The sequence below is a fragment of the Pleurodeles waltl genome, chromosome 12, assembly GCF_031143425.1.
Source record: "Pleurodeles waltl isolate 20211129_DDA chromosome 12, aPleWal1.hap1.20221129, whole genome shotgun sequence".
Taxonomy (NCBI): Eukaryota; Metazoa; Chordata; class Amphibia; order Caudata; family Salamandridae; genus Pleurodeles; species Pleurodeles waltl.
In genome coordinates, this window is record NC_090451.1 from 619,986,156 (window position 1) to 620,005,435 (window position 19,280).

The 19,280-nt window shown below is 44.4% G+C and overlaps 1 protein-coding gene across 3 annotated transcripts in view; it reads right to left on the reverse strand.

Moving 5' to 3' along the window:
• Positions 1-1,590: 1,590 nt before the first annotated feature.
• Positions 1,591-19,280, reverse strand: part of LOC138268374 (toll-like receptor 2) — a 104,284-nt gene continuing 86,594 nt past the window's right edge. For 2 of the 3 annotated variants that reach the window (XM_069217947.1, XM_069217948.1), the window contains one exon: positions 1,591-9,428. In XM_069217947.1, coding sequence (XP_069074048.1) covers positions 6,937-9,396 — 2,460 coding nt within the window. In that variant the 5' untranslated portion in view covers positions 9,397-9,428 and the 3' untranslated portion in view covers positions 1,591-6,936. Of the gene's footprint in view, positions 9,429-14,995; positions 15,195-19,280 lie in introns of those variants that run through there. The other variant, XM_069217949.1, reaches the window with a different exon arrangement.

Genomic DNA, 19,280 nt, shown 5'->3' on the forward strand with positions numbered 1-19,280 from the left:
ATGGCTTCGTAGGGTATGCCTCCGGACTGTTATCTGACAATGGGGCGTCGTATAAGTCCCATGCGTCTTGATCTTGGTCACCCTGGCTCATGGTGGTGTGAGCTGGGGAATGTGATGGAGTTTGTGCTGGTGAGACGTTAATCACAGGTGGAGGAGAGGGTGGTGGGGTAACTTTTTTCACCACTTTTGTTTGTGGTGTTTGTTCAGTTTGGAACTCCAATCTTCTCTTTCTTCTAATAGGGGGAAGGGTGCTTATTTTTCCTGTCCCCTGCTGTATGAAAATACGCTTTTGCGTATGGTCTACATCCGTTGAGTGTAGTTCTTCCTCAAACCTATGCTTTTGCATTTGGGAGGTTAGCGAGTGCTCTTCTGTATAAGAGCCTGAAACTGGGTCGGTTGCAGTTTGTTTCGGCACCGAAACCCTGTCTGCATCTTTTTTCGGCTCCGAGGTGACTTTTTTCTTTTTCGGGGCCGAAACCTCTCGGCGTCGATCTTCTTCGGTGCCGCTGTCTCGGCGTCGAGCCGTGTCTACACCGGTATCTCGGTGTCGATGCTTGTCTCCAGCACTTTCTCGGTCCCGAGAAGGCTGCGTGCCGGTGTCTCGACCGGAGTCGGACGATCTCGGCACTGTTTGGGCCTTTTTCGGTGCCGACGGTCGGTCACCGAATTTATGGGTCGAGCCATGGCCTGGTGGCAGTGGCGTCCCCTGGGCCTTGTAAATCTTCTTTTGAGTGGTTTTCGACGTCCTACTCACGGTTTGTGTATCGTCGAATCCTTCGGAGTCCGATTCTTGGATCGAAAAGGTTCCCTCCTCTTCTTGTTCCTCGAACTCCCGGTGGGCTGTCGGCGCGGACGCCATCTGAAGTCTTCTGGCTCGACGGTCTCGGAGAGTTTTTCGGGACCGGAACGCACGACAGGCCTCACAGGTGTCTTCGCTGTGCTCAGGTGACAGGCACAGGTTGCAGACCAAGTGTTGGTCTGTATAGGGGTATTTATTGTGGCATTTGGGACAGAAACGGAACGGGGTCCGTTCCATCGGCGTTCTTCTGCACGCGGTCGGGCCGACCAGGCCCCGACGGAGGATCGAAAAAATTACCCCGAAGGGCACCGGAGCTCTTCGATCTTAGACGCGGTGTTGAATCTAACTACGCCGACCCCGAACGCAACAATACCGATGAAAATCTTCTGAAATTAGCTATTTTTCCGTTCCGAAACTCGGAGCGACAGGAACACGTCCGAACCCGATGGCGGAAAAAAAACAATCGAAGATGGAGTCGACGCCCATGCGCAATGGAGACAAAAGGAGGAGTCACTCGGTCTCGTGACTCGAAAGACTTCTTCGAAGAAAAACAACTTGTAACACTCCGGCCCAACACCAGATGGCGAGCTATTGCAAAACATGCGTATCTACAGCGACAGATGCCATCGAACTGTGTTTTTTAGCCTGCTCTTGGTACACAGGCTTTTCTGTATACTGACAAAATGGTGTACTAAGCACGGCGGGCAGCATGAGTTAACCTGCGCATTGTAAACATAAACATAACTGCCGATTATTTTTAGTTTGTATTTTGTTCCGTGCTGTAAAAAAAATGTTGTTGTACTTTTTTTATTTTCATAAACCAATACAAAATACAATAAGCAAAGAACAAGCCTTCAAGACTTGTGTACCTCATACATCTGAAATTCTAGTGTAATCACACAAATAAAAATAGCAGACAAGCTAGGCACGTATCTACGTCCATGGCATACAAGTACGATCAAAACATCGTAGGAAAAATAACCATAATACAACACCAACTTGCACGCTAGAGGGCGCTGCTTCTTTCTGCTGCGCGAGTATATTTTCTCCTCTAGCTGCAGCTTTCTGAAAGTGAACGGCGCGGTTGAGAAATCTTGCAGAGAGGCATTCTAGCGCTCGAAAATAGTGCTATGAGACCCAAACTTTTGCTTGCACTTTCCAACTTAATGTTCTCGAGCTGCGCACAAGAAATAACTCTGCCATACGGTGGTGGGCGGAGTTTTGCCAGAACTCTGCATTCCAAGCGGAGCATGGAGTAGGCAAAATTTTGTGAACTCAGCCAGCAGAGCAGACTTTTTCACCCACCCCTACCTGAAATATACCAGTTTCATGTGGCGCACAGCCTTTGACCAGGCACAGAGGATTGGCCACAGGTCCTGGTCTTCTGATTGTTTTAATGTTTTGCTTTCTTTCTTAAAAAAAAAAAAGAAAATCATATTTTTTCCAAACTGATTTTTAGTGTGTTTCTGAATAAAAAATATTGCACCGCAATATTCTGAAAAATTGCAATTTTTCTGTGTTTTTTATTTTAATTCCCATTTTCTATGCCTTTGAGTGTCCTCTAGCACTCTTGCGTACCTCTCACAGTACCTCCATTTAGCTGTGGACCTTTTTCCCATGGAGCTAAAATCAAGAGTTTGACCAAAAGTGCACGTTTCACGAACATGGAAACAACTTTGTTGAATTACATTCATCAGCCAATCATATACCTGTAAAGAAAATCAAATGACACTGACAAAAATCATAATTTTTGAAATCACAATTTCAAATAGCCAAGATGAAAATAAAATAGTTTTAGCCCACCCATTAATTAACCAAGGTATACAAAATCCCTTCAAGCCCATTCTGCACTTTAACAAAAAATACTAATATCTCAAAATCTACGGTGTGAAAGCAGGGGCGGAGTCAAGAACTACTGGGGAACTGCACCGTGAATTGCTTGTTAATTCCATCATCTCTAAGATGACCCTTGGAGTCCTGGGCTGGATTTTCCCTACTCTCTTGAGCAACAGGTCCTCCAGTATTAGTAACAGTAAGGGTGAGAAAATAACACTAAATCCTGAGGCACTCTAAAGAGGACCTTACTAGCCATGCTTAATGGACAGGTGCATGTTTATAGAACAAGACTAAGCCATATCTCTGGACTTGACAGAAAGACTTTGAACATCTCCTGGCAAGGAAAGCGCTATAAGAATATCCGACAAAGGTTCAGATCAAAGGTCTTTGCGGGAGTCTATTGACTAGAGGTTTGAAGATTGCATTAAGCATATCAGAAAGAAAATCACTGCATACACTTTGTCATGGTTTCAGCAGATTGTCACACAAATAATGTAAGCTCCATTGACTAAATACACATACTCATTCCTTCTGCCATGCAAGGCCTTACAATTCCTTGGAGACAGAAGGAGCACAACCACCAATCTAAACCACATTTTTAAAAGCTAGTAAGGCTGTTAGCACAACTAAGAGGTATTTATGTTAAGGTGATAGCCGCATATTTCTTCGAAGTATAGCGGATGCAACCATGTTAATTTCTAATAGGTTACAAAACAGTGGTTCACTTGTGCATGATTTTGCAACAAACAGAACAAAATAATCTGGTGCATGTCATACCGTCTACAAGATCACATACTCAATGATGACAATAAACTTCAGCAACAAGATATTTTTAAACCCACAACGCAAAGAGGAACAAGACATCTCTTTCCTGAGTAGTGCAGAAAATGTTTAAAAAAGGTATTTCTCCTCACTTTAGTTCTATTTCAACAGTTCAACACTTGACTTCAATTAAGATAGACAAGCACAAAGAAAGGGCGAAATCAACTTGACTTCACCGCTTGACCTAAATTCAAATCAAACCAGAGATAATGTTACACAATACTTTCAATGGACCAAGAACAAAAATGTGAAAAACTGTAATTGTAGCATAGCTAAATCTGTTCTGTAAAATTTTACATTGTGAGTGACTATCACTTAACAGCGTGTGCAAACTTGCACTTGCATTTAGACCTAGAAGCAACTTTGGGAAATGTGTAAAAGACACCTCCATACTGCAATGAGTAGGCACAGTAAGTGTGAAAAGCTTACCGGGGGCTTAGAGCCTGCCCATGGCTTGCTATTGTTTGGCTTTCATATCATTTTTATTTGCTTACTTCTTATTTGATGGCTTTGCTTTGTCTTCTTGTGTATGTCCCTCCCTGAAACAATTTTGACTGGATGCTTTACATCCTTCCACTGCTCACATTTCTTTTGTTTCAGTCAGCACTCCATGAAAGTGTGTGCGTTTTCTAGTTTTCGTGCTCCATCCTTTGTTCACTGTCCCCTCTCCACTTCCAGCTGCCTCCACCTTGCTCCAAACATTGCTCCCCACCCATCTAATCATACCTGGGAAATCACAGCAAGAGGTATATTTCTGCCAGGTTATGACTAAAGAGCAGATTCTAGTGATTGGTTTTGTTTTATGTCCTGCATTCTATGTACTGCATCAGTGCATAGGCCTTAGCACAAAAATGCTTTTATGGTGCTGTGGGAGAGACTGCAGCTGCACTCTGTTGGCATTTGAGGCAGGAAGTTTACTTAGACTAAAAAGAGACCGTCTCTTCTCCCGGAGCCCACAACTATGCTTTGGGGCTACTGCACAGGACCACATTACCAGAGCATGCTTCAGCTCAGAGTCCAGTGGAGGATACATTAGGCCTTGGCAATCTTTTTCCTTTAAATTCTCTCACTTATTTTTCTTTTTAAATTATGTTCAGAGTTTCCTGATTGAAAAGTATTAGAACAATAAAGCAGGCCATTTATACAGATTGCAAACATTGATTTCAATTTACAACTTTGAAATACCTTAAGATATGCATTTACTTTTCCTTCAATATTTTAAAATGTGTCTTTTTTTTAAACAAAGCTTTACGAAAAAGCACTAGCAAAGCCAACAGCTCGGCACTTGCATTATAAAAGCGCACCATGTTAGCTATGGCAATGCTTATTAAAAAATGTAGGGTCGAATGAGTTATTTCACATAGCAAAAGTCACAGCAATTGGTTAAATAAACAATTTACAAGATTCTCTGAAGAGCAATGTATAAAATGTTTCATTATTTGAATAGCTAACAGAACCCATGAACATCATTTCACTGCAGGAATAAATCATGCAAGTTCTATAAGACAATGATGTGCTTTGATCTAAGGGTCCAAAGGCTGATATCTTATTCCATCCAGCCATGAGTACAGCATACTGACCGCCTGCCTACCAATGGAGTTCTCAATGTGGCACATCTATGGTCCGCCTTGTCAAACGTATTATTAGAGCTAAGCAAATATCAGCACTGAAAATAGATTAAAAATACTTTTGGAAGTTGCAAGTGCAACACAAAACAAGGTAGCATTTGGTGGAAAGAAATGAACCAGGCAAACATGAGATACAACTGTACTGTTTACACCTTGGTAGACTTACGGCAAACTGAAATGTGGAATACTGATTACACCTTCATAGCCAGTGACATATCTCTACTAGTGTGAGCAGATCAACTAATGTAAATGTCCATTTTCCATATTAATCCAGTTCTCTGTGTAAGCATGTATTCCAGAAGGCTTTCTTTTAATAACACTATGGGCCTGATTTAGATATTGCCGGATGTGTTACTCCATCAAAACGGTGACAGATATCCTGTCCGCCAAAATCTAAATCCCATAAGATACAATTGGATTTCGATTTCGGCAGAGGGGATTTCCGTCACTGTTGTGACCGAGTAACATGTCTGCCAATATCTAAATCAGACCCTAACCCTAATAGGATACTGATGGCCTCATCGAAGGCCCTGCATAAACATCAGGGGATAAATATAAACTGGGGAAAAAACAGTACCTCACACTGCATTTTTCCTTGGGGCTTATTTACCCCTCCATTCAGAGTTCTATCAGTAGAAATGAAAGACTGCATGCTGTTTTGGTCTAAGTAAAACTGAATGATTTCTCCCTTTTTTATCTAAAACAATCTGGAATGGGTGCCTACGTCCCCATTTAAGTACCTGCAGGTAAAGCTTGCAGGAATATGTGTGGGGAAAAAAACTCGAGGGTTGAAGCAAAATTACTACCTCACTCAAAACGTCATACTCAAATTTGACACTGATAATGAACATTATTTGCCACAAATCCATGTATTTTCAGAAGAAAGCAGAGGATTAGAAATCAGTAGTTTGTGTTACAAAGCTAATGGTTTAACTACCAGGGTATAACGCCTGCCGCCACCCGCTACACCGGTGGTCTTCAAACTGTGTCGCACACAAGGGGAGGTGAAGGGAGCCAGGAGGATGCTGACAAACGTCATGCTAATGTGCTGTAATTAGTGAAAAAAACAGAGTCACCATGAGCTAGCCTGCAATTATGACCAGTAAGCTCTTTTGTCAGTCAATACCCTGCTTGGTATTACGAGTCAAAGGATTTCTCCAAATAACCCTATCTAATTCCAATGAATGACTATTTTTAGGCTGACCAATTGGCCAGCACCATGTTGGCAATCAAGGGACCAATTCGCGAAGCTACTGATGTGACCTTCTCAATGGTACTCTATTATAAGAGCAGATTATACCTATTCACAGCACATTCTTTGTGGTTCTGCCACTATGTGATTGAGTATGCTTTTAAAAGGAATAGGTGACCATAACTGCCATGTATGAAATGTTAAATACGTTCATTACTGCTAAGTGGTTCCATGTCCTGTGCAACACTTTGGGTAAATTCTGGTATTTTAAACAACAAAATGATGTATTTTGAAACTTATAGTTTTGCTTCTAGCACTTTAAGTATGGGCACAAAAACACAGCAGGCAAAGTGCTTTTGGCCTATATTGTGTCATACCTGACATTGGGCTATCTGCCAGCTAGGTATCTACCTTGAAATATTTGTCTGTCAATGTTTCATGATGCATATATCCAGTGTGGTAAAGTAAAACGTACTACGGTGTCTTAACATTTTATATAAAAATTGTGAGAAAATATTTTGGTTAATTTTGGCCGGATGGCTAATAAATTATTTTGCATGCAGAGAGCACATTAAACACTTTCAAGACCATTCTCTTTGGAGGTTCATAAATAAGTATAATCAACTTTAATGTAAATTTACAGAGTAAACTTGTGTAGCTCATGATCCAACAGGCAACTCGGACACAGCAGTGTCGTTGGTCCAAGAAATTGTTTGCTGAACAGCACTCTCCAGGGTGCATTTCCCCAACACGTTCTTCAGCTGAACCCAGAAAAAGGCCTGTTTGTTTGGTTCGGAAGGCCACTCCAAATAAGTCTTTGTACTCAGCATTTTTCTCAGTTTGCAGAACTTGCTTGGAAGGGAATCCATGCTGACGTTTTCTTTGACAACTAGGATGACGTCATCAAAAGCATGGCCAATGAAACGCTGGTGGGCAAAGTACAGCTCATAATTGCACCACTCGCTGTCGACAAAGCTACGGGACAGCACAAAGATGACTTTGCGGCTCTTTTCAATGTTTTCAATGATGTTGTCAATGATCCACTTACCCGGCATGAAGTCTCTCTCGTGTATGCAGATACTAAAAGCGGGGTTGCACTGTTCCAGACGGTATAGCAATTCTCTCCTGACCCAATCCGCATCCGAGGAGCTATAGGAGACAAACGCATGGTAACTGTATGTCCTGCTAGGAATGCCTTTACGTGATCGGTGCCTGGACTGAATGATTTGGCATGTTGCTTTTATGTACCATGGAACATCAAACTTCCAGCAGAGTAGCATAGAAATAATGACCACAACTGCAGTTGATGTGACAGAGATAATCACAACTAGAGTGATATCACATTCCAGCCGCCCCGGATCGTAGGATTCTATCGTGTTACGAAGCAGGTATTCTGGATGATAGCATTTATAGTTCTGAGGCCAGTCTGCAAACTCAAGGTCACCATACTGCATGGTCTCCTCGATGAACATGGCAAGTTCACAAGTGCAATGATAGGGATTGTTGCCTGCTTTCAACTTTGCAAGTTTTGGCATGTTGTTAAAAGAGCCTTTAGTAATCACTCCAAATGAGTTACCATCAACAGCCAGGAACCGGAGGTTGGGGCTCTTCCAAATGGTGGGGATAAATTTAATTCTGTTGTTACTCAAAAGCAGTTCACTCAAGTTAGTAGTCTTGGTGAAATAGTTTGTGTCTAGCCCATCTAGCTCAGAATTTGACAAATCCAAGTAGTGCAGACTTGTAGGGAGGCACTGGAATATTACCTTTTTTATGATGTTATGATGCAGTATTAGTTTTGTAATGGCAGGTCCCCAGCTGCAGGACTCATCGTTTGAACCGATGCCATTGTGACTAAGATCAACAACCCGGAGATTTGGCCAATTAATGCTTATCAATGAAATTATCTTGAGGCTAGTTATTTTGTTGCTACTGGCATTAAAGCATTCCAGCTTAGGCACTGATGGGTTTTGGCATGTTGGGTTGTATACAAATTCGTTGGTCAGTCTGTTGTTTGATATGTTCAACACAATAACATTTTTCATCTCATCCCATGCATCACAGGGAACATAATTAAAGTTGACGTTTATGATGTGAAGATTGCTCACTTTGCTGAACCAAGTGAACGTCCAGTCGAACCTCAGAATGTCTGGGTTACTGATGTCCTGTAGTAGAAGCTTATTCAAGGTCAAATTAGAGATCCCGACATTTGAAGCAGATAAATTCAAAGACCTTGCAAAGTCTATGGCAATCAAACACAGATCTGTCACATTTGAAATTTGCACATTTGTCAACAAGAGGCGCAGTAAGTTCTCATTGAACTTACCCCGAAACAAAATAAGTTCTTTCACACCAGTATCCGCTAGACCGTTGAACAAGTCCATGTCATCTGTGTAGTAAGAGTTTGCAAACAAATTTCGTAGACGAAGGAGCCTTATGGACTTTCCTTGCAAGTCTCCCAGGATCAAGGGTAGTACATAAGGATTTGTGTCCAATGCAAAGTCGCACCAAAGAGAAAAGGTGTTAAGTACGGCAAACGCCCCCTTGTCATAGTGCTTGGGACTGGAAGCTGTCTTCAATGCAAATTTCTGTAAAGAAATATTTTGTAAGGGTAGAAAATCATTTTCCCTAATCCATGTGATCTCACTTCCACCCATGGACAGTACTGTCAAGCTTTTAAAGGTATAAAAAACATCACTAAGGGTTGAATTCAAATACAAATTGTTGCTCATTTCCAGTTCCTCCAGGTTCTTCAAAGGACTTATCGCCAGTGAAGGAATTTCCGTCAGAGAGTTGTTGAAGAGGTTGAGCTTTCTGAGAAGGAGATTTGAGGCAAAAGAGTTGTGATCGATTCTGAAAATGGTGTTGAAGGCCAAGTTTAAAATTGTCAGGTTTGTATAGGCAGAAAAATCGTCTTTGCTGATACTCTGAAGTTTATTGTAAGACAAATCTAATTCTACAATGCTAGTCGATAAATCTTTAGGGACTTCAATGAGGCTCAGGCCGAGACACAATGCAACATTGTTCTCTTTCACCGTGCAAGACAAGTAGCTCAGTGCAACGCTGCTCACTCCAGCAATCAGAATAAAAAGTTCTAGCCATCTCCCACTGCTTTGGATCATTTTCACATTCTTCACATCGTGGAATGGATAATCTGTTAGGGGAAAAAAAGGTAAAAATGATAAAAAGTTACTTGTTAGATTTCAGCAAATGCATTTTTACATAACTGAATTATAGAAGATAGTAGTTCATCAATGCAAAAGTAAAGAATTACTGGAAGACTTTACTGGACCATTAGGCTATCCATACGTAGGCATAATAACTGAAATCACAAATAATTGTCCCTTCACTCTCCATCGAGGAAATCCATCTTTTCTGTGTGGTCACTCTGGATTTAATTCCTTTTGTGGGACCCTACATTTTTGCTGACTTTTGAACTCAGAGCACATTATCCCTGCTGACCACCCCAGCCAGTGATTAGCCATAAATAGAAGCAGGAAAGGTGCAAAATGCCTCCCATGACATACCTATAGGCTGACCTCAATGGACAGAGGTGACTTCACTGATTTCTGATGAATATGCAGGGTGGGGACTATGGGGGTGATTCTAACTTCGGCGGGCGGCGGAGGCCGCCCGCCGAAGTTCCCCCACCAAAATACCGCTCCGCGGTCGAAAGACCGCTGAGGGTATTTTGGGATTTGCCCTGGGCTGGCGGGCGGCCGCCAAAAGGCCGCCCGCCAGCCCAGGGCAAATCAACCTTCCCACTAAGATGCCGGCTCAGAATTGAGCCGGCGGAGTGGGAAGGTGCGACGGGTGCAGTTGCACCCGTCGCGTATTTCAGTGTCTGCTAGGCAGACACTGAAATACTTTGTGGGGCCCTCTTACGGGGGCCCCTGCCGTGCCCATGCCATTGGCATGGGCACGGCAGGGGCCCCCAGGGGCCCTGCGGCACCCCCTACCGCCATCCTGTTCCTGGCGGGCGAACCGCCAGGAACAGGATGGCGGTAGGGGGTGTCAGAATCCCCCATGGCGGCGCAGCAAGCTGCGCCGCCATGGGGGATTCTAAGGGCTGCGGTAAACCGGCGGGAGACCGCCGGTTTACCCTTTCTGACCGCAGCCAAACCGCTGCGGTCAGAATGCCCTGCGGGGCACCGCCGGTCTGTCGGCGGTGCTCCCGCCGACCCTGGCCCCGGCGGTCTGAGACCGCCGGGGTTAGAATGAGGGCCTATGTGCCTCCTTTTAACACCACAGGGCCAAATCCTTCTTGGGTGTGCTTAAAATTAGTGAAAAGGACAAGAAGGCAGTTCTTAGGGATCCCTTGTCGGGCTTCAAAGTTACACACAACACTATGGGGGTCATTCTGACCCTGGCGGTCCGAGACCGCCAGGGAAAAAATGACCAAAGCACCGCCAACAGGCTGGCAGTGCTTTTTTCCATATTCTGACTGCGGTGGTACCGCCGCGGTCGCACCGCTGGGGCCGGCGGTTTCCCGCCGTTTATGCCCCAGCAGGGATAATCCGTCAGGGCAGCGCTGCCCTGGGGATTATGACCCCCTTACCACCAGCCTGTTTCTGGCAGTTTGCACCGCCAGGAAGAGGCTGGCGGTAAGGGGTGTCCTGGGGCCCACTGGCATGGGCAGTGCAAGGGCCCCCTAACAGGGCCCTGGCCAGCTTTTCACTGTCTTCCATTAGGAACCGGCTCCTGTGTTGCGGCCTCATTCCCGCTGGGCCGGTGGGCGCAAACTTGGTTCCCCGCGGGAATGTCGGAATGGGTGCATTGGTGGCCGCCTGGCGGGCGGCGGTAGCCGTCCGCCAAGGTCGGAATGACCCCCTATGTGTGTACTTGAAAGCAAGATAATAGGATACCAAGATAATTATTGTGCATTTCCAGGCTGGTTTCTGAAGGACCCTGCATTTGTTATACCAGACTTCTGTATCTGGGTTTGATGTGGGTGCAGTTGCTGCTTTAATTCACACACCTTGGATTTGCCCTGACACTTTGCATTTTGGACCTATTTGCACTAAGGCAAACAGGAACTATTGAAATGACAGGTAGGTTTGACTGTGGAAACGTTTGTTATGGGAGAGGCCAGGAGCCCCCACCTACTAATTCATGCCAAGCACAAATGTGGCACCTCTGGGTACCCATGTCAGGACACTTTTTGGACATGCAGAAGGTCCAAAGTGGACTGGATCCACTGTCTATGACCTGGGAGGAGCCAAGAAGGATTGGACCTGCTCTATCATGTACCCAGGTCAAAGAAGTGGATTTCAAGGGCCAGCTGGCCGACCTTCTGTGAGGCTACAGGCCGATAGAAAAGTGCAAGAGGCCTTTTTCTGGAAGTAGCCACCTGACCAGTGGCAACTGGGGAACTGGACTGGATTATGCTGTTGGCCTCTGCCTGACACCCTGCCAGTATCTAAGTGCCTCCTCTGAGGTCCTAGGTATTAAAAAGTGTACTGATGTAGTGGATTGGGACTTGAAAGACTAAATCAGAAGTTAATATTTTTGACCAGGATGAACCTGGTTGATGTATCTAACCTGCGCTCTATTGCAGTCAGCCTCAAATTGCACCTAGGTCAGAGTCTATTTTGAGAACTGACTATCACTGACACTTTGTTCTTTTAGGCATGATTGTACTTAAATCTTTGAATATTTATACCTCTGGTTCCCCTTATTGGATTTCTTTTCATTTTTGTATCATTTTGTTTATTAAATTGTAGTCTATTTCTCTAATTCGGTATAGGATTTATATTGCTTTGCATTTTGATTTTACTACTGCTTTGGAACTGCAAAATACTTTGCACTCTACTCGTAATTAGGCCTCTCTGTTCCATGCCATAGCTACCAAGATGTTGAGCCCAGGTTGATTTAGTGACTTAGAGGACCCACCTCGATAAGGGTTGTCTTTATTCCTTAAGGTGGCAAGTCACCCACCACCCAAATAGGAATCCAATTTCAAAAACTCCTGCACATGACTGATTCTACAAGACAAGTTTTTGAAAAAAAATCTAATCATTCTCTCATTGTGTAGAGTTGCAATGCAAAGGTGCTAAAATTGAAATAGAAGAACAGAGCTGTATTGTGATAGTTTACTGTTTAGATTTTTTTAAATCATTTATAATAATGCACTTAGTGGAACGAAACACTCAGACAATGCAAAAAGGAAAAAACAATGTAAAAAATGAACACAAGATACCATGCTGGTAAAAAAGCGATTGTTTAAAAATACCAATCTATTACAAATATTATTAAAAACAAAAAGGTACAACATTGAATATTACCATTAAAGAGCGAAAACAAGCATTCATAAAAGATTGTATGTTTGAAGTGCTCTTAAATTATGGCTATCAATTTCATCACACAGCCGTTTATTTTCCCTGCAATCATCTTAAATTAATTGAAGCTGGAAGTGTTCCCATTCCAAGCAATCTAAACAATGGTTTAATTTTTTTTCCGACTGTTAAGAAGCTTGGGACAAATGCTAAGAACATGAGCAATTGATTCCATGCCAGTAGAGCAATGACAATGTAATGACATATGATTTACTGTTTTGCTCAAAGAACCCTCAAATAGGGCATGTGGGATACAGAGATGAACCCTTTAACCCCTCGGGTGCCTGGGACGTAACGGTTACGTCCTGGGCAGCACCACTCGGGTGACCAGGACGTAACCATTACGTCCTGCACCCGGCCCTCGAGAGAAACGCTAGCGCTCCTACAGAACATAGGGGCAGTTGTGCCCCCCTTGGGGGCAGATCGGCCTATTTTCTTTAGGCCCATCTGCCCCAAAGGGGGCAGAATCCACTAGGCACCAGGGATTTTGTTTGTGTGTGTGTGTTTTTTGTGTGGGGAGGCGGCCCATGGGCAAGGGTCGCTCCCCTAAGGGGAACATAATGTTTTTCACAGTTTCTGCCCCCCTTGGGGGCAGATCAACGGATTATTTTTAAGCCATCTGCCCCAGGGGGGGCAGAAGCCACAGTGACACCAGGGATGTTTTGAGCTTTGTTTTTTTTTAGTGTTGGGGTAGGCCTATCTGCCCCCAAGTGGGGCAGAATCCATTTCGCACCAGGGATCTTGTGTGTGTGTGCTTTGTGTGGGGGAGTGGCCCCTTGGGCAAGGGGTTCAGCACAGTACTGGTGGCCATTTCTGCCCCCTTGGGGGCAGATCGACCTAGTTTTTTTAAGCCCATCTGTCCCCGAGGGGGGCCGAGACCACTAGACACCAGAGAAAATTTCTAAATGTTTGGTGACGGGGTGTTTGTCAACTGGCGAAGTATTTGAATTTGTGAATATAACAGTTTATTTCTCCTTTTTGCTCTAGTTCTTTGCTTCCTTTGCTGTGGCTCATTGCGGTTTTGGCAGTGGTTGACCTGCGGTTTGCGTAGTTGCATGTTTTAGGTAGGTAAATAAATTTACTCCCAAGGAGTATTGTTGCCATGCATGAATGACATGTTTGTAGGTGTTGTACTAAATGCATGATTGTGTGTGAAATTGTCCTTAGATTTGTGCAAAATGATATTTGTGTTGTCTTATGTCTAATTTGCTTTTCTTTTTTCTTTTTAGTTGGATATCATTGGTGATTGCTGTGTCTGTGCAGAGTAGTTGCTGGTGAGTCTAACTTTTTCAGGCAAGTGAGTGGTATAGTTTTTGAGTACATAACTCTTTGTGATAAAGCCAACTGTTTATTACCTATTTTAGACAGTGCTGGTTGTTGTTGGAGCATTTGTCAAGTTACACTTCTTAGAAAGGATCATGGCTAGCCTCAGAGTGACCGCTCAGCAGGTTGTTGGCATGCTTTTTGATTATGAGACTGACTCTGCATCTGAGGAAGGGAGAGATTCTGGCAGTGAGTTTTCTGTCCAAGAGGACTCTTCTGATGAGGAAGCCACTCTCAGTGCAGATGAAGGGCCTGTTTTAGAGGAGTACACTGATGTGCCAGTGGTGCAGAAGCCAGTGGCTGAAAGGTTTCCCATTGGAAGACCTGAACTCTGGGTTACCCCAAACATGGAGCAGCCACAGTTGCCTGCCTTTACTGGTCCCCCAGGGTTTAGAGTAAATACGGAAAGCTTTTTGCCTGTCAATTTCTTTGAGTTGTTTATGGTCGATGCATTTTTGGAAGAGATTGTTGAGCAGACTCATTTGTATGTTGAGCAGTATTTGAGGGACAATGCTGCCAGACTTAGGCCTCAGTCTAGAGCTACCCAGTGGATTACCACAAATCTGCAACAGATGGAAAAGTTCTTGGGTTTGACTTTTTTGATGGGGTTGATAAGGAAGCCGTCACTGGCTTCTTATTGTTCTACTAGTCCCTTGATGTCAATGGCTACATTTCCTGCAACCATGACTCGTAATCAGTATTTGCTTCTTCTTCAGATGCTGCATTTTGTTGACAATGCTTTAGCCTCACCATGAGATCACCCTGATTCTGACCGTCTTTTTAAGATTAGGCCTTTCCTTGATCACTTTGTAGATCTGTTTTAATAGGTCTATATTCCAGGCAAAGAAATAAGTGTGTACCAGTCTTTGGTCCTGTTCAAGGGTCGTTTGTTTTTTAGGCAGTACATTCCTTGCAAGAGGGCACGGTATGGAATTAAACTGTATACGGTGTCTGAAAGTAGTACAGGATATGTTTAGAATTTCCAGGTCTACACTGGTAGGGATTCCAGTATTGACCGCCCTGGTTGTCCGCCCAATGTTGTCACAATTCACCCTGAGCTTACCGTCGATGTTGGAGAGAGGTGGTGAGCGGCCCCGGTTCCTGCAAGTCCTGCTCTGGCCGAGGTAGGGGCAACCCCTTCCGGTAGCCACGGTGCTGTTTGACAATAGCAAGCCACTACAGTCCGTGCCCTCCAGAAGGAGTCCCAGAGGAAAAACCTCAAAAGGGTAAAAAACCTCCAACAGGAACTCCGTGAAACAGATGGAGGACACAAGGAATTAGGACTTGAGATTCTGGAATTCAGGAATTCTGGAGACTGAAGACAGATCAAGAACAACTGGCATCACAAGAGGAAACCAGCCGGAGCGGGACTACCACCACAGGAGTGTTGCAACGCAATGAGAAGGAAGATAGATTCTCCTTATATGCCCCTAGACAAGAAGTGGGAAACAGGAAGTAGTAATACCACCATCTTGGTTTGGGAAAAAGGTCCTAACTAAAAACAGAAAACATGCTCCAAAGGAAAAAGAAACAATGCATGCAGGGAAGAGAGGAAGTGAACAGCATGCTGGGAAGGAGAAAGGCATGCATAAGAACTAGTCATGGGCAGGAAGGAGGCGTTTGGCAGTGTGACAGGTAAGTGGGTATGAGGAGGTGGGTTCCATGCATCCAGAGCGCGTTTAAGATGGTGAGCGCGCTAAGCGCGCTGAGCGCGGTAAGGACCGTGACCCGAATCGGGGTCTCCAGCCCTGCCGCGCTTGCCAAGAAACTCGCGGCCGGAGAAAAGGGCCGCGGCGGGTGCCGCGACCCTTGAACTGAGCTGCGGCTTCTCCGGCGGCCCGTCGCAGACTCCCCGAGTTGCGCCGCAGCGGCCCGAGCTTGCGGCCGCGGCGCAACAGTAGGTCCCCCCCCCGAGGCCCCTGGTTTGTGAGGAAAAAGCCGGAAGAAACGACCGACCAAAAGAGGGGCATGAACCGAAAGTGCATCTTCCCAGGAACACTCACTCATAGGGTAGCCTTTCCAATGAATAAGATATTGGAGGCGACCACGGAAAAAACAAGAGTCACAGATCTCCTGGACCTCGTATTCGGGCACATTATCAATCAACGAAGGAGGAGGACAGGTGAATTGTCTATAAAAGGGTCAGGAAGGTAAGGTTTGAGTTGTGAGACATGGAACACAGGATGTATTTCCCAAGTCTGAGGCAGACGAAGGCGCACAGACACAGGATTGATTTTCTGGAGAACCAGGAATGGACCATAATAACGGGGTTTAAATTTGTTCTGGGTAAGTCGGAGAGGCAAAAATTTAGAGGAAAGCCAGGCCTTATCGTGGACCTGATAACGCGGAGCCTCACAACGCTTCTTATCAGCCATCCGTTTCATGCGTGTCTTAGTGGCTACAAGGTTTGAACGGATAACACGTTTGATACCCCGTAGTTGCCGGACATATGAGGAGATGGCAGGAAGATTGGAAGTATCTTTCAGAGGAGTAGGAAACGCCTTAGGATGGAAACCATAAGAACCATAGAAAGAGGAGACTTTCGAGGCACTGTGTACTGAGTTGTTGTAGGAGAATTCTGCAAGTGGCAAATATGTAGACCAATTACTCTGCATAGCATTGCAGAAGCTGTGTAATGAAAATGTCACTTACCCAGTGTACATCTGTTCGTGGCATCAGTCGCTGTAGATTCGCATGTTTTGCAATAGCTCGCCATCTGGTGTTGGGCCGGAGTGTTACAAGTTGTTTTTCTTCGAAGAAGTCTTTCGAGTCACGGGACCGAGTGACTCCTCCTTTTGTCTCCATTGCGCATGGGCGTCGACTCCATCTTCGATTGTTTTTCCCCGCAGAGGGTGAGGTAGGAGTTGAATTGTAGTAATAGTGCCCATGCAATGGAGTGAGTAAGTATGTACCTATTTAAGGTTGAGATGATACATATACAAATAGTTGAAGGTAACTTCCAAACTGCTACAGGCTCCCGGGGAGGCGGGTGGGCACCTGCGAATCTACAGCGACTGATGCCACGAACAGATGTACACTGGGTAAGTGACATTTTCAGTTCAATGGCATCTGTCGCTGTAGATACGCATGTTTTGCATAGACTAGCAAGCAGTTATCTCCCCAAAAGCGGTGGCTCAGCCTGTAGGAGTGGAAGTAGTTTGAAATAATGTTCTTAATACGGCTTGACCTACTGTGGCTTGTTGTGCGGATAACACATCTACACAGTAGTGCTTGGTGAATGTGTGAGGCGTAGACCATGTGGCTGCCTTACATATTTCTTGCATTGGGATGTTTCCTAGAAAGGCCATGGTAGCACCCTTCTTTCTGGTTGAGTGTGCCCTTGGTGTAATGGGCAGCTGTCGTTTAGCTTTAAGGTAGCAGATTTGGATGCATTTAACTATCCATCTGGCTATACCTTGTTTTGATATTGGGTTTCCTGCATGAGGTTTTTGAAATGCAATAAATAGTTGTTTAGTCTTTCTGATGTTCTTTGTTCTGTCAATGTAATACATTAATGCTCTTTTGACATCTAATGTATGTAGAGCCCTTTCAGCTACGGTATCTGGCTGTGGAAAGAACACTGGAAGTTCCACTGTTTGATTTAGATGGAACGGTGAAATAACCTTTGGCAAACATTTAGGATTAGTCCTTAGGACGACCTTATTCTTGTGTAGTTGTATAAAAGGTTCTTGTATTGTAAACGCCTGAATCTCGCTTACTCTTCTTAGGGAAGTAATGGCGATGAGAAATGCAACCTTCCAGGTTAGGAACTGTATTTCGCAGGAGTGCAAGGGTTCAAAAGGTGGACCCATAAGTCTAGTTAGGACAACATTTAGGTTCCATGAAGGAACAGGTGGTGTTCTTGGTGGTATAATTCTCCTAAGGCCCTCCATGAATGCTTTAATGACTGGTATCTTATATAGGGAAGTTGAATAGGTAGTCTGCAGGTATGCAGATATTGCTGCAAGGTGTATTTTAATGGAAGAGAAAGCCAGGTTAGATTTTTGTAAGTGAAGCAAGTAGCCCACTACATGTTCTGGAGTTGTGTGTAAAGGTTGTATTTGATTAATATGGCAGTAGCAAACAAACCTCTTCCATTTACTTGCATAGCAGTGCCTGGTGGATGGCCTTCTGGCTTGCTTTATGACTTCCATACATTCTTGGGTAAGTTGTAAGTGCCCGAATTCTAGGATCTCAGGAGCCAGATTGCTAGATTCAGCGATGCTGGATCTGGGTGTCTGATCTTTTGGTTGTGTTGTGTCAACAGATCTGGCCTGTTGGGCAATTTGATGTAGGGTACTACTGATAGGTCTAGCAGCGTTGTGTACCAGGGTTGCCTTGCCCAAGTTGGTGCTATCAATATGAGTTTGAGTTTGTTTTGACTGAGTTTGTTTACCAGGTAAGGAAGGAGAGGGAGAGGAGGAAAAGCGTAAGCAAATATCCCTGACCAGTTCATCCATAGGGCATTGCCTAGGGACTGTTTGTGTGGGTATCTGGATGCGAAGTTTTGGCATTTTGCGTTCTCCTTCGTCGCAAACAAGTCTATTTGAGGTGTTCCCCAGAGTTTGAAATAGGTGTTCAGAATTTGGGGGTGAATTTCCCATTCGTGGACCTGTTGGTGATCTCGAGAGAGGTTGTCTGCGAGTTGATTTTGGATCCCTGGTATAAATTGTGCTATTAGGCGAATTTGGTTGTGAATTGCCCAACGCCAAATTTTTTGTGCTAGCAGGCTTAACTGCGTGGAGTGTGTCCCCCCTTGCTTGTTTAGATAATACATTGTTGTCATGTTGTCTGTCTTGACGAGAATGTATTTGTGAACTATTATTGGTTGGAAAGCCTTTAGTGCTTGAAAAACTGCTAGTAGTTCTAGGTGATTTATATGCAGTTTTGTTTGATGTACGTTCCATTGTCCTTGTATGCTGTGTTGATCGAGGTGTGCTCCCCACCCTGTCATGGAAGCATCTGTTGTTATTACGTATTGTGGCACTGGGTCTTGGAAAGGCCGCCCCTTGTTTAAATTTATGTTGTTCCACCACAGAAGCGAGAGGTAAGTTTGGCGGTCTATTAACACCAGATCTAGAAGATGACCCTGTGCTTGAGACCACTGTGATGCTAGGCACTGTTGTAAGGGCCTCATGTGCAGTCTTGCGTTTGGGACAATGGCTATGGATGAAGACATCATGCCTAGGAGTTGTAATATCATCTTTGCTTGTATCTTTTGTGTTGGATACATGCGTTGTATGATGGTGTTGAAATTTTGAATTCTTTGGGGACTTGGAGTGGCTACTCCTTTTGTTGTGTCTATTATGGCTCCTAGGTATTGTTGTACCTTGCACGGCAGAATGTTG